The 23,137-nt window shown below is 55.6% G+C and overlaps 2 protein-coding genes across 2 annotated transcripts; both read right to left on the reverse strand.

The window, feature by feature from the left end:
* Positions 1-245: 245 nt before the first annotated feature.
* On the reverse strand, positions 246-2,301 carry BCDIN3D (BCDIN3 domain containing RNA methyltransferase). The gene is made up of 2 exons (XM_062511122.1): positions 2,110-2,301; positions 246-842 (listed from the first exon to the last, which is right to left on the reverse strand). Exons 1-2 carry the CDS (start codon positions 2,299-2,301, stop codon positions 246-248), a joined length of 789 nt encoding a protein of 262 aa, XP_062367106.1.
* A 4,855-nt stretch (positions 2,302-7,156) lies between these two features.
* FAIM2 (Fas apoptotic inhibitory molecule 2) lies at positions 7,157-22,903 on the reverse strand. The gene is made up of 12 exons (XM_062511111.1): positions 22,889-22,903; positions 21,148-21,328; positions 18,487-18,590; positions 18,306-18,370; positions 17,647-17,700; positions 14,347-14,397; positions 13,637-13,676; positions 13,106-13,143; positions 11,943-12,030; positions 11,145-11,240; positions 8,686-8,739; positions 7,157-7,306 (listed from the first exon to the last, which is right to left on the reverse strand). The coding sequence occupies exons 1-12, from the start codon at positions 22,901-22,903 to the stop codon at positions 7,157-7,159; spliced, it is 936 nt and encodes a 311-aa protein (XP_062367095.1).
* Between the last annotated feature and the right edge of the window lie 234 nt (positions 22,904-23,137).

Below are 23,137 nucleotides of genomic sequence, written 5' to 3' on the forward strand. Positions count from 1 at the left end.
AATTCCAGGAGCACTTCCTTGAACAAACTCACATGGAAAGCACATGTAGGAACTTGTATTCCAGGAGCACTTCCTTGAACAACCTCACACCCTAGAAAACAGGTTAAAACTGTCCCAAAAAATCAGTCACAGACATTCCTTGCCTTGGATTCCCCCAGCAGGTCAAGGCCCGGTCCTAACAGGGATTTAGGAATTCCCAGATCTGCCTCCTTGCCCACGAACCCACGGATGTGCAAGGCCGTTCCTCAGCGGGAGCCCTCGGGATGGGCTCTGGTGGATTTGAAGAGCAGGAGGCTCCTGTCCCAGCTGGTGTTCCCGAAGGAGCAGACGAGCTCCATGGCACATTCCTGCGTCAGGATGCGGGTGATGCTCTCGGCCATGTCCCCCTTGATCTGCAGGGATCGGAAGTGCTCGAAGTCGCTCCGGCCCAGCCTGCGGAGCCGGCGTGCGGCCGCCCGGTAGCACTTCCAGGGCTGCGGCTCCACCAGCAGGAACGTGCACAGTGAGGCCAGGAGGGCCAGGAACTCCAGCAGGCCCTTGTCTCCATGGTTCAGGTGGATCCACATGGTCACGGACATGCAGAAGCCGATGTCAAAGGAGGAGCGGCCGAAGCGCTGCAGGTAGGAGCTCAGGAATGGCTCCCTGGCCCTGGAATCCATGATGTCCAGGCTGGCAAAGGAGATGGAGGCAGGGAAGGGGCTGTTCTGCTGGGCCCTCCGGATCAGCTCAGGATCGATGTCACAGCACAGCAGCTTCAGCTCCTTCCCGGCTCCCGGCAGCTCCGTGCTGGAATTGCTATCCTGGAGCCCCAGGAGGTGCTGGTACAGAGCCACACTCAGCTCCTGTGGGAAGAAAAGGGATTCAGGGACAACTCCCCAGAGCTTCCTCTCCGTGGATGTCCAAAGGAACATCTGACCAAGATCAGCAAAAGGTCTGTCCTGGGAGCCCTGAGCACAGCCTGGATCTCCCACACTGAGGGCCTGCTCTGAAAACCAGGGAATCACAGAATGCTCTGGGCTGGAGAAATTCAGCTCGTCCCCTTCCACCAGACCAGGTAGCTCCAAGCCCCCAGAATTCCAGGATCTCTGGCCTGGAATCTTTCCACAGTGCATCCTGATAAAAGTGAATTAATCCTATATTAAAGGAGATTCCATGGAGCTCCTGGAGCCACAGGCACCAGGAATGTCCTCTGGTGGTGACAAGTGCCTCACACTGACCTGTTCCAGGTTCAGGCTCACCTGGAATGGGATCTGGAATTGTCCCTTGGGAAATACCTCAGGGGGAATTCCAAGCCCCGGGAACAGGAGAACTGTCCCAGCCAGGGTGGGGGTTCAGGTGGGATTCACCTGTGCTGGGCCAGGTGAGGTCACACCTGGATCCAGGGCAAGCCTCTGAGGGACTAAAATGTGTCTGGAGCTCGGACTGGAGATGGGAAAGGGCTGGAGCACCAGTCGGAGCTGGAAAACCCCTGAGGGAATTGGGTGGGGTCTCATGTGGGACCTCCTCGTCCTCCAACCTGGACAGGAGGGGTCAGGATCTGCTCCCAGGAACAGAATAAGAAGCAGATTCCAGGGAAGGTTTAGGTTTGACTTTAGGGAAAATTCTTCATGGAAAGGGCAGTCCAGGGCAGGGGAGGAGTCCTCATTCCCAGACGGATTTAGCAGATCCAGGACAATGTTTCTTTCCAGTATTTCCCGTCTGCCCCTCTCCTCCCAGCATCCGTGAGAGTGACTGTGTCCCACTGTTCCCAGTCCTCCCTCCAACAGCCTCGGCACTGTCTGCCCCAGTGCTCCCCATCTCTGCCAGTGCCCCCAGCACTTCCCACCAGTGCCCCCCCACCATCCCCATCTGCCTCCCTCGGCTCCTCCATCTTCCCCAAACTCCTCCCTTTCCCAGTATTCCTAGTTTGTCCCATTGTTCTCCTCTTTCGTTCCCCACCAGTGCTCCCAGTCTGCACCACCGCAGACCAGTGCCTCACCCCGAGCCTTTCCCATGAACTGGATTGTCCCCCAGTGTCCCCAGTAACAGCGGACTGCCAGTCTGCCCCGGTGCCTTCAGTACCCACACTGGTGCCTCCCCAGTTGCCCCCACCGCGTGCCGCCCCCTCACCCCGGAGTTGCAGCCCACATCGAGCCCGAGGAGCGGGTGAGTGGCCGCAGGGAAGAGGCTGCGCAGGAGCCCTTGGGGCAGGAGGCTGACGCGCTCCTCGGGCGGGTGGAACCGGGAATAATTTGGGAAGTTCCCGTAAGGAGCCGCGCCGGGCTCGGGGACGCGCCTGCCCCGGCTCATGGGCGCTGCCATTTTCCCACTTCTCCCAGGCGCCGGGCGGGAACCGCAAATTGAAGAGAAACGTTCCGGGGCAGAAACGTTCCGGGGAGGGTGACGCGGGGGCAGCAAAGGGACAAGGAACTGCGATACCAGGGCACCCTTTTGGGGTGAAAAGAAGAGATTTTAGAGATTTTGTGTGAAAAACTCGGTCTGAGCACGGCCAGGCTGCAGAGGGACGGCGCCGACCGCCCATGTGTTCTCTTTGAACGCTTCCCCCTGCGTTGCCATGGCGACGCCGCGGCCTCAGCGGGGTCTCAGGCCTTGGCGGGGTTCGGGTGTGTAAATAACACGTTATTTAAACATGTACATTATTAAACATGTTATTTCCATGTTAATTAAGTAATATAAAAATAGTATTTTACCATATAAAACGTGTTAATTTGGTTCAAATAAATAGCACATAGATGCTAATCACATCAATGTTATTGAAAGCATAATTAAATAATATAAACCGATGTTATAAAATAAATACTATATAAATGTTATTTAAATCACATTTAAGCACGTGATTGCGCTGGGCGTGCCCAGGCCCCCACTGGCTGCAGCTGAGAGAGGTTTTAAAGCAGAAGAAAATGAAAGTTCCCTGTTAAAGGGGGGTTTAAGAGGAGGGGGAGGTTCAGGGTTAAGGGCCCTGGCGCAGGTTTAGGCTTAAGCTGGCACAGGAAGCTGAGTTTACTTCGCTGCTGGTTCCAAGCACAGCATGAAGAGCAGAGGGCGCCTGGAGCTCACAAATGCAAGGGAAAGGTTCCTGCTCCCTGGATCACCCTTGAATGTTTGCATGGAATCACAGAGTGGTTTGAGTGGGAAAGCACCTAAAATCCATCCCATCCCATCCCATCCCATCCCATCCCATCCCATCCCATCCCATCCCATCCCATCCCATCCCATCCCATCCCATCCCATCCCATCGGCAGAGACACCTCCCACTGTCCCAGGCTGCTCCAAGCCCCATCCAGCCTGGCCTTGGACACTTCCAAGGACGGAGCATCCACAGATGCTCTTGGAAATCCATTGCAGGGCCTCCCCACCCTCACAGCCAGGAATTCCTCCCCAGTATCCCATCCATCCCTGCCCTCTGCAGTGGGAATCCATTCCCCCTTGTCCTGTCCCTTCATCCCTTGTCCCCAGTCCCTCTCCAGCTCTCCTGGAGCCCCTTTAGGCACCATAAGGGGCTCTGAGCTCTCCCTGGAGTGAGGTGAACACCCCCAGCTCTCCCAGCCTGGCTCCGGATGGTTTCCAGCCCTTGGAGCAGCTCTGTGGCCTCCTCTGGACTCTCTCCAGCAGCTCCTCATCCTCCCTGTGCGGGGAATCTTGGGACAAAAGAAAGACAGAAAAAAAGTGCAAAAATAAATACAGTTTCCCCCCTTCTCCAGGCAATGGAACTCAGGTGTTTGAGGTCTCCTCCGACTCTCTCTGGCTGGGTTTAGGACCCCCAAAATTCCTGTTTTCAACAGCTTGATCCCTTCCTCCTTCCAGCATCCCTCACACCCTGACAAATCTCTCCCCTTATCCTACATCCCTCCATCCTTCCATTCATGGTGTCAGTCTGATTAATCCAAATTTTTGCCCTAGTGTCCAGAAGCCAAGTGCTGAAAATTGATGGAATCATCAGCCTTTTATCATGTCTCTGATAATATCAGGGAGTGCTGATGGTGCCTCATCCAAATGCTCTTGGACACTTCATTATTCGTGAAGGAATGTTCCACTTCAGTCCTTTTTTTTCCCCAACAGAAAATGCAGGAAATCCCTCCTGGCTGCACAGGCTGTTCAGCATTGCTTTCCAGGAACCAAATTCCCCACATTTTGGGATTGACTTCTTCTCAAAAGCACAGATCTGCTGCGTTGGGATTTCTGTCCTGGACAACCCTCCCTTCAGAGCTGATGGTGTGAGATGGGAGTTTACCTCTCCAAGTGCAGGTTCTCATTTCAGGTGGTGAATTGTCCCTGGAGGAATTTTTTTCCTCCATTTACTCTTGGGGAAGCTCCAGATGCTTTCCAGGACTGCAGAAAATTCCCTTGCAGCTATAGCCCTCTCACAACTTATCCCCACTCAATGATTTTTGAATCCTGTGGTTACATAAACTAAGTGGGAAAGGGAGCAAATCCCTCATTCCATTCCATTTGGCCCTCAGTTCTTAGATATTCCTCATCCATGACACCTGTTCCAGATCCATGTGTTTTTTATTGCTCTGTGAAATGTTTTCCTTACCCAGAACTGGGCAAGAGGTGACTTAGGCTCCATTAAACCTTTGAGCTGTGCCAGGATCTCGTTTATATTTTAAGGGATGAAGTAGCATCTGCACAACCAGAGCAAGAACAGACACAGGAACAGTTTTGCAACCATTTATTAGCAATAGTCAGAGAAGATACAAAATCCTATTTACAGTGAAATCATAGGAATGACCACTCCAAAGGATTGGGATGCAGAGCTGGGTGAGGACTTCGGGTGGAGGACACGGGAGGAGGGGGAGCAGCCCTCCATATCCCACCCCAAATCCTGCATTCCTCAGCCTCCCAAGGAACTCCAGCTCCCAGAGCAGGACAGTGCTCAGTATCCATCAGGCTTGGCTGGGATGGGATCAGTGTGGAAAAGGGACCAGGACACATGCAAGGGACACTGGAGGGCAGCAAGTCCCCCCCACCCAGGTGTCTGGAGCAGGGTCATGCCAGGTGTTCCCTACAGGAGCAGAAAAGCCAGGATATGTCAGCTGAAAGCCAGGATGCAGCAGCAGAAAAGCCAGGATGCAGTAGCAGCAAAGTTACTCCACACCAGAAGGAAAAATAACAATTCCAGAGGGGGCTGCAGGTCCATGTGTTCCTCCCCATCTCCCAGCAGGGCATTTTGGAGGAGTTTTGGGACTATTTCAGAGCTAGAGCTCATCATGGAGCTCCACACTCCTCCCTCCAAGCCTGGAAAGCACAAATCCCTACAGGAAATAGCTGTGAGCAAGGAAAGGCTGCCTAGCCAGTCTGCTGAAGGCCAGGAAATTCCCTCTTGAAACTCATATTTCATCCACTTTTAGGGTGCCTCCCGTGCCATTCCCAGTCCTGCCTGCTCAGCAATCCAGGGATTTGGTTCTCCTCAGCAGAAACCAGCAGGGCATGAACTTCCTGCTGTCATCACCTCATAGTGTCCTTCATGCCTACAAAGAATTCAGCTTTGGTTGGGGTTTTTTGGTCTGGTTGGGAGGTTTTGTGTCTGATTGGGGGTGTTTCGTGTCCGGTTTGGGGGTTTTTTTGTGCCTGATTGGGATTTTTTTTTTGTCTGGTTGGAGATTTTTTGGTCTGGTTGTTGGTTTTTTGTTTGGTTGGGTTTTTTTTGTCTGGTTAGGGTTTTTTGTCTCCAGGGTTTTTTGGTTTGGTTGGGTTTTTTGGAGGGTGTCTTGAGGAGGAAGATAAGGGGAAGGCATCACTTGTGCTCATTGATGCAGCCATGGAGGGGCTGGAGCATTTCCATTCCCTGCAGAAGAACTTTCCCTGGCCGCTGGACACGTGTGGCAGGAGGACAGACATGTGAGGGGTAAAAGCCAGGGCAGAAGGAGCAGGAATGTGCCGTTCTGAGAGAGCCTCTCCAGCAGGGATTGCTGGAGGCAGCTCCGTGACGCACTGGCCCGGCATTCCCAGCGAGATGGGCGATACCAGCTCCTATCTGCAGGAAGGATCACTCTTGGAATGAGAGCAAAAGGCCCCTTATCTCCCTGGGAAGCTTTACAGTCCAAGATCAGCCAGCTGAGCCCCAAACAGGGAATGTGAGCATGGCCACGGTGGAAAGTTACCCGAGCACATCCAGAGCCCACGCTGACATCCCCGTTTGGGAGGGGAGAAGTAGAAAACAGCCTGGGAGAGGGAACACTGATGTTCCAATGGCCTCAGTCCCTGGGAATAACCCCTTAGGAATGCTAATTTGGAGCAACCAAGACAATTCTGTGAAGGTGTCAGATCCTTAGGGTGGGTCACAGGATATCAGCCCATTTCCCACGTGGAATGGCATTTCCCAACAAGGAAACTCAGCCTCCTCCATCTCTTCTCTGCCATTTCATGGCAATATTCCTTCCCTGGGATCCCCACCTCTCTGGTGAGGAGCCACACTCCAAAGAGAACCAGCACACTCCCCTGGGTGGGACCTATGGATGGGATGGGGAAGCGGAAGGGGAAGGGAAGATGCTCAGCCCCACAGCCAGATGCAAGGGATCCAGAGGAATTCTTCCTGCAGTGTCACCAGGGATGAGCTCACAGAGCTGCACGTCCTGAACAAACAGGTTCCCTGTGCCTGGAGCACTGAAATCCAGCTATGTGATCCCACACTCCACATTTCCAACAGCAGGAGCCACCAGGAATGGCACAGAGGCCACCAAGTTCCAAAGGAACATGGGAAACAGGGCAGTGTAAGGATTCCCCAAGGCTTTTCCAGTGGCTCAGCTGCTTTTCCTGACAGGATCTAACCAAATTGCCTGCTCTGCTGCCCTCACTGATGTTTTGTTGCAGCACTTTCACCCTGTGCTAGGTGTGACTCAGAGGGCAACTCCAGCAGCCCCTGGGGCCAGGCAGGTCCCAGTCTCCTGCCCCCAGTCTCTGGACTGGTTTGGGTTGGGCAGGAGTAAGGGGAGCAGAAGGGACACGACACTGAAGCCCTGCTTTGCTCTCTGGGTCACAAAGGCCTGACAGCAAATGTACAAAGCTGCGGGAGGGGCATGGGGCTCCTCAGTGCATTCCATGGACCAGAAAGGGAGGGATTGGGTCAGGTTGGTGGTTTTGAACCCTTTTACCTCTGCTTTTCAATTTAACCCCTCACATTTGCCAGCACAGGGAGGATCCTGCCCTGCTGCCCTCACTCCTGGCTGGAGCCAAAGAACTGCAGGAAGAAGGAGAAGATGTAGATGATGTCCAGGTAGATATTGAGGGCTCCAAAGATGTATTCCTCGGGGCTCAGCGAGTACCGGCGGTTCCCCATCAGCATCTGCGTGTCCAGGGCCAGGAACTGCAAGGGAAAGGAGGAAACCCCGGGGCAGTGACAGGGAGGTTTGGCCCAGGGAGGCAAGAAGGACTCTAATGACAGGAGAGCCTCCAAAAGTGCAGCCCCTTTTTATGGGCTGTAACCATAATTTAAGAGTTCAGAACAAAGCAGTGAATGAGCTGCAATTTTCCCCTTCCTCATTTCCCTTCTGACAATCAAATCCTGAGTGTAACTCCCACTCCAGGCCCTCTTCCCTCAGGTTTCCTCCATCCCAGGACCAGCTCTGGAGTCACCCTCCCTCCTCCTCCTCCTCTCCCAGAGCCCACAACTTGTTATTTCCCACACTTCCCCAGGGTGGGAAAGACCTGCCTGGGAACGAGGTGGTCACAGGGTGGCCTGGGCCCAACAGGACACAAAGCAGAACCACCAGAAATCCCAGGCATGACTGCAACCCACCACTTTCTCCTCCCTCTCTTTCTTCCTTCTGCCATCCTGCTACACTCCATGGGTCCAGAGCTGTGCCATCCTCCATGAGATGCTTCTTTATCCCCCCAGAACAGATTCCAGTTGAGCTGCCCTGGCAGGGCCAGGCCAAGGCTCTGACTGAAGTTTATGGGGTAATTATCAGATGTTGAAGCCTCCTTGTATTTTACAGAGGGATCTTGAGCCATGAATCAGCGCCGAGCTCCGCGTGCTCCCTTGGAGTGACTTTTATGGGTGATAAAGGCAATTGCTCAACTGCTCCTGCTCCCAACGTGCCCAGTGGGCACCACCTCGGAGCCCAGGGCAGCCCCAGGCTGAGCCCCAGCTCCAGGGAACACGGGGCACCTCCCCAGACCCCTCTCCCAGCTGAACCCCAGCACAGAGACAGGACTGGCTCTGGAAGAGGCTCTGGGGTTAGACCACTGGGAACAAGCTGAGCCTTTTCTTGGAGGAGCTGTCCAGCTCCAGGGTTTTCCCACCTGTGTAAACCCTCCTAAAGCCTCTTAATCCCCAATCTCAGCCTTCCTAGTTTTTCTGCACTTCTGTGAGCCAAATTCATCCCAATCCTTGGCTCACTCTCACCCAACCAGCCCCGACTTGACCGTGCAGCCTCATCCCTGGATCCCTCGCTCCCGGGGCTGTGCTGAGCTCAGCTCTGCCTGATCCTTTCCAGAGGCACTTCTGACCTGTGCTCATGATCCCTGCAGAGCATTCCAGCCAGGATTGCTCATCCCACACATCTTGGCACTCACACCATGCCCTGCACTGGCATCACCACGTCTGCGACACCTCTCCTGCTCTGCCGGGCTCGTTGCTGCTCCAGGGCCACCCCAAGCTCTGCACTCCCAGTCCCAGCTCCCTGCCAGCCTCCAGGCTCAATTGTCTGCTTTCCCTGCTGGATCTCAGGAGCAGGCACTCACCATGGTGAAGATCCCAGCCCCGAGCAGAGCATAGATCGCATGGAGCCACGGGACCTGGAGGACACAGACATGGACACAGCTGTCACAGCTCTTCATTCCCAAGGTATTTGGCTCCCAAGTGGAGGGGGAAAGTTGGGAAAGTGCTCTAAAAGCCCAGGCTGGACTTGCACCACTTCCAACTTCAACAGATTTTTGGGAATGTTTCTATGGCACAGAACAGGGCATGGGGCCTCAGTTCCTCCCTCTCTGAGGTCTTTGTATCCATTTGGCTCCTAAACTTCTCCATCAGGTGTTTGTTATTCCAAACAGCACTTGGGCCCAGCAACTGTCCTATAGAAATCATGGAATCATGGAATGGTTTGGGTTGCAGGGACCTTAAAGCCCATCTAGTGCCACCCCTGCCATGGCAGGGACACCTCCCACTATCCTGGGTTTCTCCAAGTCCCAAGTGTCCAACCTGGCCTTGGACACTTCCAAGGGGGGGCATGTGGGGCAGCCCCATGTCCTAGTCCCAGCACTCTCCTGATGGGAACATTTTAGAGCACCTCCAGAGCAGATTTATTTACCCAAACATGGCTGATCCCACTGGAAGAAACACCAAATATTCCAAAAGCTGGACTCAGCTTTAATTTGCCTGAGGGAATAGCTGGATCTTTGTCAGGGAGGTTTGTGCTGGATATTGGGAAAAGGTTCTTCCCCCACCTGAACAGTTCCCCAGGGCTACCAGAGCTCCAGGAGCATTTGGACCCTGGCACAAGGTGGGATTGTTGGGATGTCCTGGGCAGGGACAGTAGTTGGACAGGATGACCCTGGTGGGTGCCTTCCCCCTTAGGATATTCCATGATTCTGTGATTAATTAACAAGCGCAATTTAAATATATTCATCTGTGGGAGTCACAGGGGGAATTTCACTGGAACTGGGACCAAAGCTCAGCCCCTGCAGTAGCCGAGAGGAACCAGGAGAAGGTGCTGGTTCAACCCGAGATGGGTTCGATGATGACAGGGCTGTCCCTGCCTCTCCAGGGATTTCTGCTGCCTTTCCAGAGTCAGCTCCTGCCCCCCGGGCTCATTCGCTCTGTGTTTAGCTCACCACGTGGCAAACGAGGAGGAGTTGTCTCTCCAGTTTCATGGCTGTGCTTTGGCACTGGGACCTGATCCAGCCTCACGTTCCCACTGGTAAGAGGAGAAGCTCAAGCCCAGACAGCCAAAATCCAACCCTTTGGAATGCCCAGGCTGGGTTTGTCCAGCACCAGCTCCAGGGCTGGGACCAGTGGGAATCTCCTGGAGGTCTCCCTTAGGGAATGACTCGGGGGGGAGGAGCTGGCTGGGAGGGGGAGGGATTTGGGATCCCAGGAGCCTCTCAGGTGATTCATGGCACCTGCCTGGCCCCACCCCCTTCCCTCATCCATCCCCATGTCCCAGGGGCTGCCAGGCTCTCTGGGAGTGACACCTCCCAGGATGAGACACCCTTGGGTGCAGCCCAGCCCTGCTCCAGTGTGCTTGGAAGCTGCTCCAAGATTTGCCCTGGGCACACCTGGGGGCAGGAGTGGCTGGAGAGGCCAAAGGAAGTGGCTGGAGCTGTGTGAGGACTTGGTAGGGTCCTGGGGACACCCAGGGGTGTCACTGTCCCCTTGGACTTGACTCCTCAGGGTCACTCAGACCTTAGGGTCATTGCTGAGGAACTGAGGCCTCAAGATTTGAACAGAGGTGCTGGATGTTAGTCCTGTGTCCAAGTCCTGCCCTGGACTTGGGACAGAGTTTAATCTGCTTATTTTCCTGGTTTTACTGAGGGGAAACTGAGGCCTGAGCAGAGGCACCTGTGCTCAGGTGAGACCCCATCTGCATCCAGGGAGGTCGCAGCACAGGAGGGGCATGGATGTGTTGAGTCCAAGGGGCACCATGGAGCTGCTCCGAGGGCTGGAACCAGGCTGGGAGAGCTGGGGGTGCTCACCTGGAGAGGAGAAGGCTCCAGGGAGAGCTCAGAGCCCCTTATGGTGCCTAAAGGGGCTCCAAAGAGCTGGAGGGCGACTGGGGACAAGGCATGGAGGGACAGGACATAGGGAATGGCTTCCCACTGCCAGAAGGCAGGGGTGGATGGGATACTGGGAAGGAATTCCTCCCTTTGTGGTTGAAGAGGCCCTGGGATGGAATTCCCAGAGCAGCTGGGGCTGCCTCATCCCTGGAAGTGTCCAAAGCCAGGTTGGAGCATCCTGGGATAGCAGAAGGTGCCCAAGGTTGCCCATGGCAGGGGTGGGATTGTGTGGGCTTTGAGGTCCCTCCTGACAGAAACCACTCCATGATTCCACCACCAGCAACAGCAGTAAACGTCCTCAACCCTGGGCCAGTTCCATCCTTGAGCCATATCCTATGGTCCATCCCAGGGAATGATCCCATGGGGGTTCCCACCCATTTTTAGGGAGCTGGGCCCCCCCGTCCCAGCACGCCCAGTAGTTCACTCACGTATTGGTAGGGCAGGATGACAGCCAGGACCAGTCCCCCCAGGAACAGCACCATGAGCAGCACAAAGAGAACGCCCTGGTACGACGTGAAGTCAAACTGTAGATGGAAGGGAGGAATGTCCTGATCCAGGGGAATGTCCTGTCCAAGGTCCCAGGGGAATGTCCCATCCCAGGGGAATGTCCCATCCTGATCCAGGGGCTGCATTCCCTGGGAGATGCCCAGGGAGAGCAGGGACAGCTGGCGCTCCCAAGCCCTGCTGGAAGTCACCCAGAGCTGCTTCTGCCTCTCCATCCCAGCAGCCACCTCCTGGTACAGAGCCAACGCTTCCCAAATCCCAGTTAGTGCCACAGGGAAGGGCTCAGATCCCACCATACACCAGGAGTACCAAATCTGTCACACGTCTTTGTGTCCTTCTGTATCCTACAGCCTAACCCTCCAAAATTCCCAGTTTACCACCATACAGCCTCTTCCAGCCCCACTGACATCCTTGACACATCCCAATCCTCCAAAAATCAAAAATTATTCCCAGACATCAGCATCTTCCAGTCCCATTTACACCTATGGCACATCCCAATCCACAAAAAATCTCATTTTACTCCCATATATCAGGATCTTAGAGCCCCCTTTACATCCCAGCCACATCCCTCCCTAGCACATCCTGATCTTCCTCCCTAGCACTCCAACCTTGTCATGACATCCCCACATCCCTCAGGCTGGTCCTGTATCCAGAGCCTTCCAGACACTCCCTGTCCTGCCCTCGATGTGTCCCTTTCCCGAGGGAGGCTCCCACAGTCCCACCTTGCTCTGGAAGCTGAAGATGGTGACAGACAGGCAGACCAGGGCCGTGATCCCAAGGCACAGCAGCACTGACTTGGTGTTGTAGTAACTGGAAAATTACCAGGAAAACCACATTTGGATCATTCCCACTGAGATGGGAAGGGAGGATTCAGACAGGCAGGAGCTTGGCAAGGAAAGCATGAATCCTATGGGCACAAACAGCGCTGGAATTATCAATATTCCACATTAATGGTAAAAAAAAGGAAGGATAGACAAAAGTCTGGATGGGTTTTCCTGCTGTTTTGAAGGACAGGGGGAAGGCAGGAGGATCCATCTGGGCCTCCCAGGGCTCTGGAGCAGCTGTGGGCTCCAAGTCCACCAATCCCACTGTCCACGGACAGACAGGGAACGGGGAAGATCCTGACTGGGAGGTAACAAAACCAGAAGGACAAAAGTCACCGTGGCATGAGGGGAGACCAAAGGAGCAGCCCTGGGCTCTTGCCCAGTCTGGCTTTTGGAAAGGGGCAGGAAGGAGGGACTGGAGCAGGGACAGAGGCTGCAGACTCAGGCTGGAAAGGTTTCCAGGCTGGATCAGGATTTTGGCTGTAGTGCCAGGCTCAGCCCTTGGAAAAGCGAGTCCTGCTCTGCCTGGGGGAATTTGTATGGAGTCACTGGAGTTTTCCCCCTGGAGCTGCTGAGGCTGCATATTTCTTTGTCCCAATACATCCACCACCAGCCCTGGATCATATCCCTCTCTCCATGCTCCCACGTGAGCCAGGAGCAGATTTCCCAGTGCAAATGAGCAGAAGGGAACAGGCTGTGGGATACAAATTCCTGAAACTGCAGGAAAAAATTCCTTGGCTCACTGCAGCCCCACCTGCCTGGGACCTGCTCAGTGAGAAATGTGGGATCAGTGTGTGGTCACCTCCAGCCCATCCAGGTGCTGCCCTGTCCCAGCCCTCCCGGGCTCTCCTGCAGGATTTGGGATGCAGGAATCCCCCAGTGCTGCCTCCCTTAGGACAGGGACAGTCCTTGGAAACCTTCCTTAGAAAGTGGTTGCACAGGGAAGCTCCAGCTTTGCGTGGCTGCTGGGAGCCCCAGACAGCTCAGGTAGCCCAGGTACCTCAGGAAAAGGGAATTTTATTTTCAGGAAGAGACAGGACACGGGACAATGCCCAACCCACCTGGAAAGCATTGCAGTGAGATAGGCCATGGACAGAGTCTGGGGAAAGCAGAGCCTGGTTAGTGCCCTCATGTCATCACTGGAAATCGCTCAATCCCAGAGAAAAGGGCAGGGAAGCCTCTCAGGAGGAGGAACTCTGGCAGCATTCAGAACCCTCCAGTGACTGAGAGCCACAGGAGAGGGCAGAGGGAGGGCACGTGGGAGGGGAGCATCCCCTGCTCCTGCATCCCTCCCACACAGGACCCAGCTCCCATCCCACATTCCAGCTGCCATCCCTGCTCCCATCCCAGCATATCTCAGCTCCCACCCCAGTTCCCATCCTGGTTCCCATCCCAGCTCCAATCCCAGTTCCCACCAGACTCCACAGATTAATTTTTGCTATTTTTTAACAAACAGAAGTTCCCTTTTTTTCCTAGCTTCTCCCATCCCAGAGCAACTACAGCTCCCCAGCCCAAGCACAGGAAAACAAGAGGATGAAATTCCCACTTTTCCCCGGGAATGCCAGCAGCTGTTGGCCAGATGTGCTACTCACAAAGATGCTGAGCAGGATCACATTCCATGGGAAATATCTCCTGCAAGAAAACAGAGTCAGCAGGGGCTGTGCCAGGGAATCAGTGACCATGTAGGTGATTAGTGACTGTGAGGGTAATTAATGACCCTGCTGGGTAATTAATGCCCTGTGCACAAGTGCCAGGGGTGGTGCAGGGCACAGTCATCCTGCTGGCAGCCGCAGGCCATTTGGGGTCCTCCTGGGCCAGGACAAATGTCCCCAGGATATTCCTGCTCCACTGGGAGCTGACAGGAGCATCCTCTGGAATGTTTAATTCTCAGAATCAAGAGCTGCAAACGGGGCACTTTCTGCTGCAAAATCACAGCTGTAATCGGACTCTGGAGCTGCAGTAACCCAAGGCTGCATCAGGCTGGAGCAGCTGTTACCAGCATCTGAAGCAGGTTACCCAGAGCAGCTGTGGCTGCCCCATCCCTGGAAGTGCCCAAGGTCAGGTTGGAGGGGACTTGGAGCACCCTGGGGTAGTAGGAGGTGTCCCTGACCATGGCAGGGGTGGCACTGGATGGGCTTTAATGTCTCTTCCAACCCAAATCATTCCATGAGCCCATGGAAACACAGCAGCTGCATCTGGGTGCTGGCACAGCTCAATCCCTGCCCCATAACAGGCTGGAAGCCTGAGGAGAACATTCCTGCGGCATTCCCCAGGCTGTCAGACCCCAAAGTGATCCCTTTACCTGGGCCCGGAGCAACAGGCGAGGATCAGGTAGGTGACGAAGAAAACAGCGCTGCAAGGAGAGAGGGAGAGTTCGGGAGGGGGAAACCAGCCTGGGATGGTGCAGGGGGCAGTTCCCATGGGATGGGGATGATGGAAATGCAAACACCCAGCTGGCTGGATCAAGGTGCTTCCTAGCCCTGGTCCCTCTCACTAAGTTCCTTCCTGCCCTCAGGGGCCTCCTCTGCATGTGCCCATCTCCAGGGTAGGACAAAACATCCCTGGAAAAGCTGAGAGCTAGGTTTAGAACAGAGCTGAGGTCAGGTTCAGACCCCAGAGAGCACCCAAATGTGTTAATGACAAACAGGGCAGAAACTGGATTGGTGCTGGCTCTTAGGAAATTCCTTAATGGAAAAGGAGGTCAGGCATTGGAAGGGGCTGCCCAGACAGTGGTGGAATCCCATCCCTGGAAGTGTCCAAAAGCTTGTGTATGTGGCACTGGGGAACATGGCCAGTGCTGAGTGGAGGGTTGATGGTTGGACTGAATGATTGCCGGGGATTTTTCCAGCCTTCATGATTCCAAGATTTCATGGTTCTGTGAGTTTCTCACATGGAGGTGCCAGGCTTTGCCCCTCATTTCCAAACCCATTCAGGCTTGGTGGTGTCAAGGCTGGAGGTTCTTAAACCAAGGGCTGGAAAAGTGACCCGGCTCAGGCAGGGCTGGAAGGGTTGTGCTGGAGGAGGGAGCTGCTCCCATGGCACATCCCTCCAGGAAGGAGAAGTTTTGGACTTTTCATCCCTGGAAGTGCCCAAAGCCAGGCTGGGCAGGTTTGGAGTTACTGGGGATAGGGGAAGGTGTCCAAGGTTTCCCATGGCAGGGCTGTCATTGAATGGACTTCAAGGTCCCTCCAACCCAGCTCCTTCCAGGATTCCACTGCAGGAGTGCTTGAGGAAGAGCGCAGGGAAGGGAAGGGCTGAAGGAAGGGCTCAGGGCAGGAGGATCCTAACTTACAGTGCCTAACCAGCCCCTCCCAGGTCCTGGCAGGTTTTATCTCCCAGGATTTGACCCCTCTCAAAGCCTCAGCCCCAGAGCTGAAGGAGGCTCTCCTGCCTGCAGCTGGGTGTTTTTCCAGGCTCTGGGAGCTGCTCCCCTGCTTTCCTCAGGGCAGTGGCTCTGGATGTGCCGATGGCTCTCGATAGCCACTGACCCTCGGCCAAGGCACGGAGGTGACGGCAGAGCCCAGAGCCATGAGACCCAGGGCACAGAGATAAACCCAGGCCCAGCTCTCCCACTGGGAAACCAGGAAAGCTGGACTGGACACGGCTGAGCAGCTGGAAAGAGCCTGTCAGGAGCACAGAGCCAGTGGGGCTGTCCGTGCCCTGTCAGCCCTGGATTTATTCCTATTGTGCCACCACAGCAGTGGGAAAACATCCTGGGGCTCCCAGGTTTATTTTACAGAGGTCTCTGCTTAGGAAGGAGATCCAGGCACAGAGCAAGAACAGCATTTGGAGACACTGGAATGGAGGGAAGGGCTTGGCTCACTGGGCAGTGACATAAACAGATAAAATTAAAGTCATGGAATAGCCTGGGTGGGAAGGGAACTTAAAATCCATCTCATCCCACCCCATGCCATGACACTGTCCCAGGTTCCTCCAAGCCCCATCCAGCCTGGCCTCAGACACTTCCAGGAACAGCCACAGTTGCTCTGGGAATTCCATTGCAGGGCCTCCCCACCCTCACAGCCAGGAATTCCTCCCCAGTATCCCATCCATCCCTGCCCTCTGCACTGGGAATCCATTCCCTGTGTCCTGTCCCTCCATCCCTTGTCCCCAGTCCCTCTCCAGCTCTCCTGGAGCCCCTTTAGGCCCTGGAAGGGGCTCTGAGCTCTCTCTGGAGTGAGGTGAACACCCCCAGCTCTCCCAGCCTGGCTCCGGATGGTTTCCAGCCCTTGGAGCAGCTCTGTGGCCTCCTCTGGACTCTCTCCAGCAGCTCCTCATCCTCCCTGTGCAGGACCCCAGGGCTGGAGCAGCTCTGCAGGTGGGGTCTCACCTGAGCACAAGGGGACAATGACCAGGGGGAAATTCCTCCAGGACAGAATCCCCCCAGCTGCCCCAAGGGTGTTCCCACCAAAAAGCAGGAGGGAATAAACTCCAGCTGGGCTGAGAGAGGTGACCCCAGAGGCCAAGGTGGGGACCTGAGCACGGCTGAGCCTTCTCCCCCTGTCCCCTCTGAGGTGGCACTGCCTCTCCAACCCCAGCTGCCCTGTGGAGCACCTTTGGTTCCCTCCTGGTGCCACAGAGTTGCCAGGTGCTCTCATTCCTGCAGTCTGGAGGGTTTTCCCAGGTTATGTAAGCTGGTGTCTCATCTCCTGATTTGGGTGTGAACTGATTGAAGCTGAATTCACCACACTTAATGAGCAGCACTGACCCTGCCAGCAGCTTGGAAACTGCAGAGCCAGGAGATCCCAGCGCTGAAGCTCCATTCCAGGCTGGTCTGGGGGACTGAGGGATGGCATCCCAACTTCAGGGCTCTGGGATGGAGCTCCAGGAGTGACAGCCCCATTCAGACATGGCCAGGAACATCCCAACACCTCCAAATCCCGCCCCACCCTCCCCCATATCTACTGGATATTATGTAATGGAAATCTCAGCAACCACCTGGCTTCCAAGGGGAAAATCCCAAAATTCATCCTCAGGTACCCTGAACATCCTTCCAGGTGGCAGATATGGGGTTCTGCAGTGTTTTCCTGGATGCTCTGCAAGGAGGTCTTTAGAGCTTCCCAGGGGACATTCCCAAAATCAAGTCTCTAAGGTACCCTTCCAGGTCTCATGTAGGAGTTCCTACGCTGTTTCCCTGGAAACTCCCCAGTGTTCTCTGGCTCTCAGCAGGAAATACTCAGGTATTTACTTCACCCTGGCTTCTAGAGCCATTTTTGAGGAAGTGTTTGGAGTTTGCTCTCTCTTGCTCATTCAGGTGAGATTTTTCCATCTGCTCACCTCAGGCTCACCCATGGATTGAGCTGTGACTGCCCTTGAATCCCTGCAAGTGTCTCAGGCCAGGTTGGACAGGGCTTGGAGCAGGCTGGGACAGTGGAAGGTGTCCTTGCCATGGCAGGGGATGCACCAGGGCAGCTTTAAGGTCCCTCCCAACCCAACCCAACCCAACCCATTCCATGACCTGCCCCAGCTGCCGCTGGACACTTTGGAGTGATTCTTCACACACAGGACAGGGAAATGTTTGGGAAGTGTTGGAGACCCTCCCACATCCCCACCCAGGCTGTCTGGAGTACACAAGGCCACAGGAAAAGCCAGGCATACTCACTAGGAAGCCCAGTACCAGGCAGAGTGGGTCTGGATGTAACCCTTGACCGGCTCACTGCAAGACAGAAGGAAAGTTCCTGAGCAGGAAAAATCCAATCCCTCACAGCTCCCTGCTCAATGAACCCCGGAACAGCCCTAGCATGGGGATTAAAAACTCAGCCCTGAGTGAATCCCTTCAGCAGCCTGAGCCTGTGGAGAGGAATTCCAGCTGCTAGATGGGAAGGGCAGCACTGCTCCCCCAGTTCCCCACTGGAGCTGGCTGGGAATGGCTCCCACAGGGTTTTAGGGAGCCCAAATCCTCCGGCTGGCAGTGATCCATTATTTATTCTGGAGGCAACATGAGACACACACGCCCAGAGTGCTCAGTCACCTGAGCTGGAGAGGGGGGTGAGCAGGGGAGGGAACCCAGCCCCTGGAGCAGGGATCTGGTAACTCCCACAGGGAAAACCCAGCACTTACTGCCCAAGGGCAGCAGCCCAGGGGATCACCCAGCATGGGTGATCCCATCCTGAGCATAGGTGGGACTGAGGGACCTCTGAGTATTCCTTCAGCTTTGCTTTTCTATTGGAATACTCTGAAAAAAAATCCAAGTGTGACACAGCTCCCAGGAACTGCCCAGGGCCTGGGTCCCAGGTGACTCAGGACACACCCAGCACCTACCAGAAGGTGAAAAAAGCCACAATGACAACAGTGACCAGGAGCTGGACCATCAGGATGGCATAAACCTGTAGGGAGAGGTGATCCGTGAGATCCCAGAACCCAGCACAGCCAGGCCCCTCCAGGGGCTGAGGGCTCCAGCTCTGGCTCCAGTCTGGAGCAGAAGGGGGTGTCCCTCCCTCACCTTCCTGATGAACACCCTGCGCACGTTGTGGTCATCCCAGCTGAAGGTGGTGAGCAGCTCCGTGTCCCCGGGGTACCCCCCGCTGCCGTAGCTCGGGCTGGTGCCTGCAGAGAGCCCAAAGGGAGCAGCTCCCACCCCAATCCCCCCCAGCTGCTGCAACATGGCCCCAGGGAGCAAGCACGGCTCAGCTGCCCCAAATTCCCAGGTGTTGTCTGCTCCTTTCCCGCTCCTGAGCTCATCAGGACCATCCCTGGGAACAGAGTGGGGAACGCTCTCACAAACCACTCCAACACCAGGATTAATCCCTGTCTGAGGAAACACCAAACCTTCCAGAGCAATTGGAGGGTTGGGATCATCCCTTGCTCTCCTTTCCCTGGCTATTAAAGCATCCCCAGAGCAGCCGTGACTCAGCACTCCCAGCGGGAGCAGGAGGATTCCCTGCTGCTCTCCTGAGCTGTTTGCATCGTGTCTTTTGTCAACAATGTCCCTGCTCCCAGAGCAGCTCCTGGCAGCTCCCTGAGGTTCATCCCTCAATCCAATTTCCATGCATGGACTCAGGGAACAGTTAAGCACCAAGCCTGAAAAAGGAGGGAACAGTTCTGATGCCACCAGTGAGAAAAATCTTTCCCCAAATCCTCAAATCACCACACAAGTCATCTCTGCTTTGCCAAAACAGGAACAGAAGCTCCTGTTGCTTTTCCCTACCCCATCCCTGGAAGTGTCCAAGGCCAGGTTGGACACTGGGGCTTGGAGCAGTCTGGGATAGTGGGAGGTGTCCCTGCCATGGCAGGGGTGGCACTGGGTGGGCTTAAAGGTCCCATCCCATCCAAACCATTCCAGGATCCCATGATCATTCTGTGCCCTCTTTACTTCCTTTGCTGATGTCCCCCCCTTCTGGGTTTCCACAGAAGGACTTTTGTGTGATTCTCCTGCTTTACATTCCTGTCCCTGCCTGGTCCACAGATGCCTCTCCTCCTCCTAAAGCTTCTGAGCTCAGGGATACCCAAATCCTCTGGGAAGATGGAGCAAAGATCCTCTCGATCTCAGAGCAGACACCAGGATAGCCAAACTCAAGGTCCTGATCCTGAATTTCTCCTGTCTTCCTGGTCAAAAGTTGCTTGTTGGAAATGCAGGAGCCTAACTTAGGTGCCCCCAGCAGGAAATCAGTCCCTGGTGCAGATGTATTGCCAATAAATCCCTTGGTCCTTCCTTCCTGCCCCACTGAAGCTGAAGCACCCTACTCCTGCATGTTCTCCTGGGTCCCTCATCAGGCCCAGAGTACCTGGGACACTTCCAAGCCTCCTAAACACCCAGCTGGCACTCAGTGCCTCGCAGGAACTGAAAGGTTTTACCCTCCTCCCTCCCTGGCAGTGTCCCCAGCATCCAGAGGGTTTCTCCTCCTCCCTCCTGGTGTCCCCACACCCATCCCCCATCCAAGGCCACAGCAGCACAGTGTGTGCTGAGGTCATTGTCACAGAAGCAACCCCAAATCCACATCCCTTCTCTCCAGGTGCTCCCAGTAAGGTGTGAGACATCCCATAGAGTGGGGTTCCCACCTGGAGACCCAAAATACCCAATCCCATCCCATTTGGGCCTCACCCATACTAATTCATTGTGAAAGCAGAAAAATCCGGATGATCCCCAGAGCTACCTGGGAGTTTTACCCCCTCTGTTCTTTAGGGAAAAGGCTGAGAAACCATGGGAATATGCTGGCACAGACACACCAGGGGGAAGTTGTCACTCCTTGCCCTTCCCCAAGCATCCCACCCCTGAAGCTGGACACAATAGGCAGCAAAGGATGGAGCAAGGCAAGGGATCAGGAGTCCCTAAACACCAACCTTCCAGCGTTTTCTCTGGCTGGAACTGTGCTAAGCAAACACTTAGCCACTCCCAGGGTCACTTCCCAGCCACCCCATCTTGACCCAGCCCTGTTTGCAAGCCTGCAGCCATTCCCTGGGCACTGCCAGGGCTTTGTCCTTTGCTAGGGCCCAGCAGAAGCTCCAGGGAGCTTCTGGGTGATGGAAAAACTGTTGGTTTGCCCAGGAATGCCCACAAGGATGCTGGAACAATCCAGCCTTCTGCTCCAGCCATGTCCCAGCCTCCCTGGCTCTGCCACAAGCTGCCAACAGCCACACTCAGGGCTGTGACACCAATTGTGACACCAACTGTGTCACTCAGCTGCTCTGAGAGCTAGGACTGGGCAGGAGCTACAGGAGGAGGTGGGGGGGGGGGGGCCTACAGCTGCTCCAGGACTTTCCTTCCAGCCCCAGGAGCCAGGATCTCCCAGGGCAGCGAGCTGGGAATGGGGATTTCTCCTGCCATGGAACTGGAAAGGAGTTTAGTCCCACATCTGGAAGGGAGTGAGGTCTCTGTGATGGCTGAAATGGTTTTTATTTACAGACACGGACTTTTATCTGCAGATGGAGATGCTCCAGGGTAGATGGAGACTTTTACACATCGATAGAGACTCTCCTGTGCAGACAGAGCTCACAGTTCACAGCTGCAGCTCTGCCCTGGGCCAAACTGGGCACCACATCCCTGGCCCTCCTCTTATTCCTGGTCCCCCTCTAATCCTTGTTCTCCCTCTCCTCTCCAGTCCTGGGGGGGATCTCTGCCCCCTCTCCCAGGGGCTCACCCCAGTACAGCCATGGAAGGACTTACTGGGATCCACGTAAGCCCAGCTGGGGTGGAGCGGGGCCGCCGGTGGGGCAGGGAAAGCCCCGGATTTCATCCCTTCTCCTGCTGTTGCCTCCTCATAGGATGGAGGAGCCGGGGGGGCTGTGGCATTGTCCTTCTTGTCCCCCTGCCCCTCAGAGCTGGGGGGTTTGCTGTTCACAGAGAGCTGCACAGAAAGGGGCAAAGAGGGAGAGAGAGCTGAGTAAAAGCATCCCAGAAAGCACCCTGAATGAGAGCCTGGCATGGACAGGTTCTGGAAATGGGGGCAGGAACTGGGAGACATCCAGCCATTCCTGAACACTGGACACGGGCCCATCCCTGCACCCCGGGAAGGGGCATCCATGACTCAGGGGAGATGGGAAAGCCCCTGAGGTGTTAATTGGGATGAGAAGTTCCAGGCAGGGAGGTCTGAGGGGAGCCACAGAGCCCCTGCAGTGCCTCGGGCTCAATGTGACACCAAAAACATCCAAGGAATTCTCTGCTTTTCATCAAATTTCCTACCTTGCTCCTTAAAAAGAGATTTCAGTTCCTGGGCAGAAAATCTTGAACTCTTCATTCCCGTTTACACCCATTTTGGGGAGTTGCTCCCAGGAATGCTCTGGTATGGCCCTCCAGAATTTTATCTCTGCCCGTGTGGAGGCTCAGCTCTGCTGCTTCCCAGCATTCGAAGGGTTTGGGATCGCAGCAAGCAGCCAACCTGGGGCCACCCGAGCACTCGTCTCTCCTTGGGAACATGATCCTTTTAACCTTCCAGATCAGCCTGGGATAAACTGTCAGCCTGGGCTCCTCTGCTGCCACCGGAGGAGCCAGCTCAGTCCCCGCAGACGCCAGGGATGCGGGGCTGGAATCGCAATGAACCCCAAACCACCAGGCATTAACAGAGCAGAGTGAGAAGGGCTTCGACTGAAGGGGTCACAGCCCCTGAAAACACAGGAGGGGCCAGGCTGGGATGTGTCCCACGGGCAGATGCAGCTGTGCCACCTCCCGTGGCAGCCCCCAGGGACTGTCCTTCCCTGCCCCTTGAGTTTAGGGGGACGAGATCATGCAAGCCCCCTCCCCACCATCCCCGGATATCCAAGGACATTCAGAGGGATGGAACTGCATCCAGAGCGTTGCCATGGCGACGGTGCATGAGCTGGCAGAGGATGCACAACTCCCCCTCCCTGGTCTGGGAGCATTGGAGAAGTCCAAAATCCCCAAAATCCCCGAAATACAGAGCCCCTGGGCCGGGCAAGAGGTGCTCGGGGCAGCTCCGGGCACTGCCAGGAGGGAACGGGGATGGGACAGCACAAACATCCCCGGGATAGGGGCCGTGGCGGGGGGGAGGGGGGGTGGGGGGTGGAACTGCCACAGGTCCAACTGGGTTTGAGCTGCGCATCCACCCCCCCTAAATCAGCCCCCAATCCCAAAACCAACCCCAAACCAGCCTCCCATCCCAAAATCACCCCTAAAACAGCCCACAGCCCCAAAACCAAGCCCAAACCAGCCCCCAAACCCAAAACCAAGCCAAAACCAGCCCCCAACCCCAAAACCAGCCCCTCAGCCCCTTCCAGCCCCCCAACCCCTTCCACCCCCATGGCAGGGTCCGCGCACAGGTACCCAGCTCCCCCCTTCCCCCATCGTTTTATTCTTTCCATTCCTTCCCCTCCACCCCTCTTTCCTCCTCCAGCTGCGCCGTTATGCAACAGGGACGGACTCGTCCTGCCCGCTCCGGCCTCCCTCCTACCTTGCCCTGGGTCATGGCTCCTGCTTGGACCGCGGGAGGGGTCGGGATGGAGCTGGGTGCGCGGTCCTTCCCAGCGCCTCTCCCGGGAACTGGCGGGGCTGGATGCGGCCGCCGCAGCCCCCGCAGCCGCTGCCTTCACCTTCCAGCAACGTCCCCGGAGCAGCGGGCGCTGCAGGCAGGGCTGTACCACTGCCAGCCCGAGGCACAGGGGAGCCAGGAGAGCCTGGGATGGGATGGGGTGGGATGGGG

The sequence above is a fragment of the Cinclus cinclus genome, chromosome 30 (assembly GCF_963662255.1).
Source record: "Cinclus cinclus chromosome 30, bCinCin1.1, whole genome shotgun sequence".
NCBI lineage: Eukaryota > Metazoa > Chordata > Aves > Passeriformes > Cinclidae > Cinclus > Cinclus cinclus.

Excerpts from the sequence above, each read along its gene's own strand:
- FAIM2 (XM_062511111.1), bottom strand. Across the intron at positions 13,144-13,636 it reads TGATCCTGCTCAGCATCTTT|ACTCTGTCCATGGCCTATCT; the intron begins GTGAGTAGCACA and ends TGCTTTCCCCAG. Across the intron at positions 11,241-11,942 it reads TCTTCAGCTTCCAGAGCAAG|TTTGACTTCACGTCGTACCA; the intron begins GTGGGACTGTGG and ends TTCCATCTACAG.
- BCDIN3D (XM_062511122.1), bottom strand. The coding sequence starts at position 2,301 with ATGGCAGCGCCCATGAGCCGGGGCAGGCGCGTCCCCGAGCCCGGCGCG. Across the intron at positions 843-2,109 it reads ATGTGGGCTGCAACTCCGGG|GAGCTGAGTGTGGCTCTGTA; the intron begins GTGAGGGGGCGG and ends TTCTTCCCACAG.